The sequence below is a fragment of the Diadema setosum genome, chromosome 11 (assembly GCF_964275005.1).
Source record: "Diadema setosum chromosome 11, eeDiaSeto1, whole genome shotgun sequence".
In the NCBI taxonomy this organism is placed as follows: Eukaryota; Metazoa; Echinodermata; class Echinoidea; order Diadematoida; family Diadematidae; genus Diadema; species Diadema setosum.
In genome coordinates, this window is record NC_092695.1 from 8,966,831 (window position 1) to 8,976,960 (window position 10,130).

General features: G+C 36.8%; 1 protein-coding gene across 1 annotated transcript; it reads left to right on the forward strand.

Annotated features, from left to right (window-relative positions):
• The first annotated feature begins 3,306 nt into the window (after nt 1-3,306).
• LOC140235125 (5-hydroxyisourate hydrolase-like) lies at nt 3,307-9,910 on the forward strand. The gene is made up of 4 exons (XM_072315165.1): nt 3,307-3,437; nt 7,357-7,487; nt 8,129-8,264; nt 8,845-9,910. Exons 1-4 carry the CDS (start codon nt 3,345-3,347, stop codon nt 8,932-8,934), a joined length of 450 nt encoding a protein of 149 aa, XP_072171266.1. The 5' UTR covers nt 3,307-3,344; the 3' UTR covers nt 8,935-9,910.
• Nucleotides 9,911-10,130: the final 220 nt, after the last annotated feature.

Sequence of the window (10,130 nt, forward strand, 5' to 3'; positions counted from 1 at the left end):
GGGCAGACTGCAAGAGTGTTTCAAAATGTAGGCATTTTTAGTTTCAGTGTTTTTTGGGGGAGGGGAGGGAGAGGAAATCAATTGTTGGATTGACCTGAAAGTTCAGGCAAAGATGGTGAAATCTGCAGCCACTTGTTTGTTGATTAATGCCTTCACCGTTAAGTACCTTCAGTTGAAATATCCACTGCAGTGTGCTTTGTGTAAGGCAACCACATGCCACTCCCTAGCTCCCAATCTACTACCTGCCTGGAGACCCACTGAGTTTTCCTATTCCAGAGCCAGCGTGTGACTTCAGTTTTGGCCACCAGCTCTAATCTTCAGAGGATTTTGCTTCAGACCTAAGTAATTTTACGTCAGAGTGAATACCAAAGTAACAAAATGAAATGCACGCACACACACACCAAAAAAAAAAAAAAAGAGCATGAACTTTGCACATAAAAACTGACATTAAACTGACTGATCTACTAATATGACTGTCAATTACCGATTGCCGGAAGAAAAGCCAAGTGCCTAAACCAGATCTTGCTTGCCTGAGACTTAAAGGCTCTGTGACATGCACCTTGGTGCCCTTTTCTGGTACCTGTAGTCACAGGTATTTAGTAATCATTTCTTGGCCACCTGGTCACTGAACTCACCAGTTCACTGACTAAAGCAGTAATCCCGACTCTGGAAATAAGTGCTGTTGCAAATTCAAAATGGCTGCCAACCTGTCCATTAATTTCGCTGCTTGGCCCACAGTCATCACTTTTACTCTTTTTCCTTCAGTGGCTGCTTCAGACAACATTGAGTGCACCTGTATGTATGTATGTTTGTTTGTTTGTTGTGGTGCATGTGAAGAGTACTTCCAAAGCAGACTCTTAATGTGATGACAGGAATACCTTAACTGTGGGGTGTTGTGATCACAAAGAATGTAAGTCGATCTTAGAAGTCAATCAAGATTGACTTAAAATTTTGGTATGCCACTGGATTCGCTGTGGGGTTTATTTTGTTCAGTTTTATTTAATGTTTTCAGAATCCACTTGAAAGGGTTATCAAAATTTACAGATGAATTCTAATTGTCACTTTTACCACTTTGATATTTCATTTTGCTGCATGAAAAAGTCTCCAAACTTTTCATCTATATTCAGAAATTAGAATACTATTGAAGACACACACAGCATGCCAAGATTTTAGGTTTGTCTTAACTTTTAAGATCGACTTAGAGCCCTTTTGAAACATCCCCCTTGCTTGCATTGGTCGTCCTTTTTCTTCTTATTTTTTTTTCTCTTTGTCTCTATCGCACAGATGAATGAATGCCAATTATGGCCATCCACATTCTTTCTGTACTTCAAACGAATGTTTTGCACAGGAACATGCAATTTTGTTTTAATATGTCAAGACTATATTAGGAAGATAGTGAAACTGATATAGCATTTCACAGCAAATTAACCAGGGTTATGTTCATGTATAGATTGTAATCTGGATGCAAGTTCAACAGCACACAAATGGGTTGAGTAACAGATAATTGACGAGTGTCCTATTACTGTACAATTGTACACAGTTTAACTGTATAATTCCCGTAATGATATTTTGTTGCATTGGGTAAATATCTCAATGAAGGGGGAAAAAAGATGAAGGAGCTGAAACATTTTCACTTTTACCTAATGTAGTCTAATTTCATACAGAAAATCTACAGCACAACATGTTCCTTTATTGTACATGCCCTAAGTGAACTACTGGTTTTAGAGTACTGTTGTGTAAAATATTTTTTTGAAGAAAAACAATTGATGACAATGAAACATGATATGTGTATGTGATCACCATTGTAAATAAAGAATGAAAACCAATTCACTTTTGTCTGTCTGGATGTTCTTTATGAGTCAAAAGCAACTGTAAAGCAGGACTGTTTTGCTTTGAAAATCCGTCATACATAATCTTGATAATATGCAAATGGCAATTTTAAATTTTGACATATTTAAAGTTGTAAAAACATATACAGAAAAGCACAATTAGGGGAAGCAAGAAAATTATAGGTCAGTATTGATTTTAAAAGAAAATGAAAAAAAAAAAACATTTGCAAAGGATAAAAGAAAGATTGCAAATACCTTTCTGTAAAATTCAGTTTTGTTTGTTTGTTATTGTAGATAGTGTTATTAAGTGTAGTGAACTCGTTAGACCTGAAATGGAGATGATGCTTTGAAGATGAAATGACAGCAGCACATCATTTACCTTAACATGTTGATATTTCCTCACCAAGATTGATATATCTTTGGGGAAAAAAAAAAAGAGAAGTACCGGTAGCCAAATTACATGCATTCATGTCCACAAATTCAAAAGGTATTGTGACAATTGATTCAGTGCAACAACAAACAAAAAAATACACACCGTAAATAAATAAAAAATGCTGTCTTATTAATTCGTAGATTGCAGGAGACATTCCTGGTTTCTATAAACAGGAAAATAGTGTACTTGTATCTGTTTTTCTTGACAAAATAAAAGTACAATATCACACTGCATTAAAGTTGGCATTTAGAGTGGAGACAGTCTATGTACAGGAAACTTTAGATAGTTGCATTATATTCAACATTAAAACTAATTACTGGTACATGTAGCAAGTTATGGATTCCACATCCACATGTTTTTGTTTTCATGAAACCGATATCAAAACCAAGGGCATATATACTAATTACTGCATGAGCTATGATATGATGTCATGGCTTCACAAGTCCCACACAGATCCTCAAGAAATTTGCTGTTTTGGCAGAGAATCGAAATGAAAAAAACTTACATCCCTACTGTATGTCACGTCAGTTTCCTTTGTTAAGTGTTGTAGCAATGTGCTTTACGGAGCAGACAAATTACATGTATTACAAAACCAGTGTAAGACGGATGGATCGTTCCAATGACAATGGGTCATGACAAGGAAAACTACTCTCCCAATTTTCCACTGGCAACCAAGAAGAAGGAGACGAAGGAAAAAAAAAAGGCGGGGGCCCGGGAGGGGGTTTGAACCTAAACCCACCCCAGCCCAAGAAAACAGACAAAAAAACCAAAAAAAAAAAAAAAGTAGGAGTCCAAGGACCAAGGTGCGTGGGGGGGGGGGGGGGGGTAGTACAGGTACAAACGAGTGTTACGAGACAAAGGTCCCTGTCAAAGATTATAGCGGCAGAAAGTGAGCAGAACGCTTCTTCATCAAACAAGAATATAATTGTACTATTAACTACTAGTAACACTCGACCAACATAGGGGTAGGGGCCATAAAGGGGCGAGGGCCGGTCGCCTCGCCGCCGGGGCCGAGGCGGCCGCGCCGCGCCGCGCTGGAGATATGCACATGAAGCGTTCGTAGTGACACTGCTACTAGCGTTATGGATGCCGCTGCTGCTCGTATCAAATCCCTCACGTCTCATCTTGTGTCGAATTTTTCTGCGGAGGAAGAAAACATCCAAAGCAAACCGGAGGTAACCTTGAATTGTTGGTTGCATTTAAATCTTGGTAGAAGTAAAGCTACCTCTGTGTATCCAAACGAACTATGAGCGAGTGATATTGGTGTCTCATTGCTTGGATGTGACAAGCGCTTGTCGAAAGACTGTAGTCCCATATACTGCATTGTCTGTATGTGACCCTACACCTCAAAACAAACAAAAAGTCGCCAGACATGAATTTTTAGTTAAGACCATATTCTGAAAGAGCAGACTTTAGGCTTTAAAATGATGTATAACTCAAATCAAATGGACTCTCCTAACCTATCTAAATATTGGAAAGAAAGCACAAACTCAGGAAAAGTGTGAACTGAGAAAAGAGGCTCTGAAGTACAGTGTCATTTCAAGCGCTTAATCTTTACCAAACCGTGCAGGCTGTGCGATGAATGGGACAAAAAACAGGAAGTAAACCACCAGAGTAACAACAATGAAGAGATTATCAGATTAAACTGAAATTAAGCATGACTCATTATTGGACATTAACACATTCTGTCCATAATTAATGCCAACTTTCAAAGCAGTAGCACTATCCTTTCAAAAGTTATTGGAGTTGAAAGTGAAGAGTGTGGACAAGGTTTTTAGAAATGAAAAAGGGACTCTAAAGACACACCTAATCACACTATTGTATCATTATGGAATCAGGGGAAATGTTTTAAAGTGGTTCGAAAGTTATTTAACAAACAGAAAACAGTATGTATTCATTGATAATCACTCCTCAAACACAATTTTATAAATGTTGGTGTTCCCCAAGGCTCTGTATTAGGGCCACTGTTATATGTAAATGATTTATGTTTTGTGAGTGATATTTTAAACCCAATTATGTTTGCAGATGACACTAATTTATTTTTATCTGGTAAAAATATACATGATATGACAGCTTTGTTGAATACTGAACTGAAGAAGGTGTGTGATTGGTTCGTAGTTAATAAACTTACAATAAATTATGAAAAAACTGTTTATATGGTATTCAGACCAAGTAATGTTACAATTGATACTAGTTCATTGAATATAAGGTTATATGAAAAAAGAATAGCAGAGGCTAAGAATGTTACATTTTTAGGTGTTATAGTTGATGAATATTTGAGTTGGAAGTATCATATCAATGATATATCTTGTAAGATATCTAAAGTTATTGGTGTTTTAAATAGGATGAAGAGTTTTTTACCATTGCGCATTTTAGTGAATTTGTATAATACTATGATATTGCCATATATTTCATATTGTATTTCTGCATGGGGGAAATGTGCATTGTATTTATTGAATAGAGTACATGTATTAATTTTGCAAAAGCGTACAATCCGTGTTATAACAAATTCATCTTTTTTAACATCAGCTGATTTTCTTTTTAAGAAACTGAACATGCTCAAAGTAAATGACATTTATTTGTTTCAAGTAGCCAGTTTTATGTATAAGCACTCAAAAGGTTATTTGCCTCAAATTTTTAGCAGTTATTTTGTTTTTAATAGATCTATAAATTTTTATGAAACTCGAAATTCGTGCAATATGTATGTTCCATTTTATCGATATAAGATATCAAGAAGTAGTATAAGATTTTTGGGTCCAAAATTGTGGAACAGTTTAAGCATTGATGTAAAACAAAGTCCATCATTAGCATCATTCAGAAGAAAATATAAGTTACAGCTTATTTCAAATTATTGTATAAATTTGTAGTCCCAGATGGCTACAATTGTGCTCACAATGTCCTGTTTTTGTATACTGTTTTGTTTTGTAAGTACTTTGTCCCGTTAGTGCACTTACACCCTGTTGTTGTACTCTGTGCTTGTCCCCTGTAAGTGCATTTAGTCCTTGTTATTGTACTATGTGCTCGTTGTTAACTATTCTGTAACGCCTTGATTGATAACTGGTATTTGTGGTAATTATGATATTTTAAATGACTCATTGTTTTCATCTTGCCTTTGGGGTTCAGCCTCGAAAGGTCAATGGCCTATTGCTGTTCCCCTCCACACTCGTCACTTAACCCGAGTCACAAATTTTGATTTTTATGTTGCATTATTTTCCTAATGATTGTTTTTTCTGTATGTATATATGTTGTTATGCTGTATGAAATCACATTGATTTCATTTTCTTTCTTTTTTTATGAGATGTGGAAAAATAAACTTGAAACTATTCTACCAAAAATGTTCGAAATAAACTGCTAAAAAGACACACTTTCCTGCCCGTTTTATTATACCAAATTTTAGCATGATGTAAAAGAAGACCCGCTCTTTCAGAAAATATGAAAAAGTCAAGTTCGGCTAGGTTGACCCATTTCACTTATTTTCAGTCCTCACGCAAAATCAGTGTGTGCGACTTTATGTTCGTTTTGAGGTGCACGGTCATGTATGTCCTTTCCACCAAAGTGCACTCCTTGCCTTGCACTTCTACAGCTACAGGGACAGTCGTATAATTACTCTTTACCTGTACACTTGTACTCGTACCCCTTTGTACCCCCTTTATGCCTACCATTGTCTATTTATAGTCTGTTTGTTTGTCTGCCTGTCTCTCCCTCTCTTTCCCTCCCCCAGTCCAGAGTCTTTTCCACATCTCAAGACATTCATGTTGATGTCATGGAATTATGGAAGGATATCTAGTAGTACACTGTAGTACAGTAGTAACTGTGTTAGACCTACAGTAAATTTAGTACAGTAGCCCGACCAGACGCTGTTAGTTTGCTGTGCGAATAGTCTACAGCGACTTGGCTGTGTATAGTTTACGTTAGATATCTAGATGATTTTAATACGTTTGTTATATTAAATGATCATGAATTATAAGATGGGTTGCTTTGATAACTTTTTTTTTTTTTTTTAATGAATATGACACATGTTTATTTCCAGAAGTGTGCTGAATAGGGGGTATCTTTTTAAAAATTTGACAGGCATTGAACTCTTCAGTCATGCTTTATCATGGCGGGAATCGTGATCTGCCCCCTTTGATACCAGTAAATAATATAGTGCACCATGCATATTACCTTTGATTGTATTAATTTAAGTCTATAATCATCTTTCATTCAGTTTACATCTTGTTGGGATTGGATATGATACCAGTGTATTCAGTTTATGAGGCTGAATTCATGCTGGCATTCCATTGTTATATTAATTGTACACCATATCCATAGTTATACAGCCTGAAGCAATATTATTTGTGCTGATGTATGCAACAATTTTCTGTAATTCATAGGTTTGCAGAGTTGGTACTTTGAGATGTTCATGATTTATTGCCCTTAGTAAACATTAATTTTGTTAAAGAATAATGTGCATTTTGTGTTTGTATTTCACAGTTATGGTGTGCCATGTACAGAGATGCCAAGTTCAAAAAACTTTTATGAGTGAGATTTTCATGACTCGGCGTTTCGGCGCTCGCGGGCATGCGCGCGCGAACGAGGAGGGTGTCACCACCCCTCCCTCCCATGGGAGCTTTTTTTAATTATTAGCTCTTAATGATGCGATCTGGTGCATACTTAAGTGCCTTTTTTTTACCAATTTTGAAACACAAAAGGGAAATATACCTTTAATTGCAACTATCACTTGAATCCTTTGAGCTATGCTCCTTATTTTTGGCACAAATTGCAGACTTCACCCGATGCGTGAGAAAAATGGGTGCCCTGCGTGAGATCGTGAGACAGGCCCTAAATGCTTGAGTCTCACGCAGAATGCGTGAGACTTGGTAGCTCTGCATGTAAAAGGGCTGATATTAACCTCATGGAAATTGTTTTTACATGAAAGACGTAGTCCCATCAAAAGTGATGATCAGGATCACTTTAAAAGCATAGTAACATAGAATGGTAATCAGATGGTAATTGTTACATGTATCTGCTTGTGGTAGTTCATTGTAGTTTGGGTACATTGGACTGGTGTTGCAAGGATATTCATGCTTTGGTATTTTTGCCTCCTTCCCCCAGGCATCATCAAAAATGGCAGGGAGTCCATTGACAAGTCATGTTTTAGATACAGCAAGAGGCTCGCCAGCAGCAGACATGAGAATTGAAGTTTATTTCTTGGCAGGTGGTCAGTGGAAGAGAATATCAGAAGGGTAGGTATTTCTCATTGTCCACAACTTGCCTGGACAGCACATGGGGGAATTCATTATGTAATGAGTGTCACAAATGTTCCATGAAAGATTCAAATGGGCTGTCTCCATAGCTCTTGTAAACAAGCTTCATATACAGTAATTCATTGGGCGTAATTACAAGATTATAGAGTAATAACATACTCAATTTACCATTAATTTGAGCATTGATTTTCTTGCTAAGTACAATCATGAAAATTATTTGTGTATCAGTACTAATCTTGTTATTGGTTATTGGTAACAGTTTCTTATCACTGAACAGAACTGGAGTACTTTTCAGTTGTACAGGTTATAAAATGACTGGACATTTTGGGTGTATCATTTAATAACAAAAACTGGAGATAATCCAATTTATTTTTATTCTTTGCCCCTACAGTTGAATCATATTTTCATTAAATCCAACAGATTAGTGAAATTGAAATGTTATATGTATTGTACTACAGTATGTGATTTCCTGAAATATTTAGACTCAGAGTAAGCTGAATGGTAGAATCAAGAACATTTCCTAACTTTTCCAATGTACCTCATTGTAATTTCAATATGTGCTAAAAAACCAAGTTCAGCTTGAGCCAAGACTGACTATGCTCTCCCTGTTATCCACGCAGATTTACAAACTCTGATGGTAGATGTCCAGGCCTCCTGAAGCAAGACCAATTCCTTCCAGGAATCTACAAGATGTTTTTTGACACTGGTGCATACTTCAAGAACACCAACACAAAGGGGTTCTACCCATTTGTTGAGGTCAGTTTTTGCAACATAATCAGTGGCTGCTGCTGTTTACACCGTTTACTGCATAACAAGTAGGATTGGGAAAGGAGAATGTACTTCCATTCAAAAGAGAGTTGTAACTTGATGAAGTGATATCAAATCTCAGAGTGAGAGTGATTTCAGTTTTCCATACAGAATCCTACTTCAAATTACAATTGATATAGCTGTGAATATATTATGGTTATTTCTCTGTTGAGGCAATATGAGGGTTCTATCAAGAGAAAACACTGTGATTAATTATACTTTTACTCTTTTGAAGTCAAATCAATTTGCTTTGCTCATGGTAGGCTACATGTATGTAACCAATGGTTTTTCTTACAGTACAGTGCACTCCTGTTATAACGAACACAGTTATAACAGAATTTCGGTTACAACAAAGTAAAACTTAAGGCCGCAACATTATACGGTCTATGTATTCTTATTGTTTATTTGTTTGGTTCCAACAAAATTTCGATATAATGACAGAAAACTGCCGGTCCCAAGGACTTCGTTATAATGGGAGACCACTGTTCAATGTATCTGTTACAAATTTTTTCGTTGTTCTCATTTTCAGGTGGTCTTTGAGATTGAGGACCCCAGCCAACACTACCACGTTCCTCTGCTCCTCAGTCCATACTCTTACTCCACCTATAGAGGGAGCTGATGAGACAAGGGAAGAGGAAAAGGCTTTGAGACCACAATGGGAGATGCCTTTTATGTGAAGCCAGAACGAATGTGATCCAAACCACAGAAACTTTGTTTTCTGGACACATATCCAAATTTGAGCGGAAATACTGATCTAATATCTTGCGGAATCAGTTTAAGGGAGCTCCGTGTGCATGCTAATATAGAGGAATGATATCTCAAATCAATCATATTCTCACAAAACAGAGAATGGTGCTGGATCTAAAAGGATTCAATCCTTAATTAAGAGAGTTGGAGGCGTAAAAGCAGAAGTCATCACTTTTCAACTCCACTGACCAGTTGATCAAACTTCATAGATTTTTGCACTGTTGTATTGAAATTTCATCAAAAAGATTTCACCAACAAAGATGTGAAATTATTTTTGATATCACTGATGCTAGCAGAATGTCAAGTAGCCCAGTGATACATGTCATAGGTGGCACAAGTATTTTTTTAGCACATGAATAGAGTGCATTTGTCAAATCATAACATGATCAAAAGATGAAAGACTTTCAAAGTTTGTGAAAAGTATTACACTCGAGTATGTCAGCTTGGTCCTTAAGTGTTGATACAGTGGACTCCCGTTATAACGAAGTCCTCGGGACCGGCAGTTTTCTTTCGTTATAACGAAATTTCGTTACAGTATAACCGAATGAATAAACAATAAAAATACATAGAGTTGATAATGTTGCGGCCCTAAATTTTATTTCGTTGTAACCGGAATTTCGTTACAACCGTGTTCGTTATAACGGGAGTGCACTGTATACCAGTCCAAGTTTACTGAGTTCAAATGGTGAAATTTGACCAATGTTCATGAAAGTTGGTGGAATCTTTGAAGTGATTAGACAAAACTCTCAAGTTTACAAGCTATGACAAAGCAATTTAGCGAGATGATTCCAAGCTATTTAAGAGGTCAGACTTGCAATGTCAAGATCAAATTGTATGGCTACAGTATGACAACCTGCCAATTACATGTTCACTTAGAAAAATCAGTCATTTTTGGTGAAATAACAATCTGTGGCAGGTTACATGCCACAAGTAAAACTTTTCTTTATCTCCCCCAAAGGGTGCTAAAGGTACAATGTACAAGCATTATTTTCAGGTTGTCTGCCCATCCATCTGTCCCCCCCCCCCTCCCCCCCCCCCCCTCCAAGATCCTCTTAGCATCATGGAAGT

Excerpts from the sequence above, each read along its gene's own strand:
- LOC140235125 (XM_072315165.1), top strand. The coding sequence starts at position 3,345 with ATGGATGCCGCTGCTGCTCGTATCAAATCCCTCACGTCTCATCTTGTG. Across the intron at positions 3,438-7,356 it reads ACATCCAAAGCAAACCGGAG|GCATCATCAAAAATGGCAGG; the intron begins GTAACCTTGAAT and ends TCCTTCCCCCAG. Across the intron at positions 8,265-8,844 it reads GGTTCTACCCATTTGTTGAG|GTGGTCTTTGAGATTGAGGA; the intron begins GTCAGTTTTTGC and ends TCTCATTTTCAG.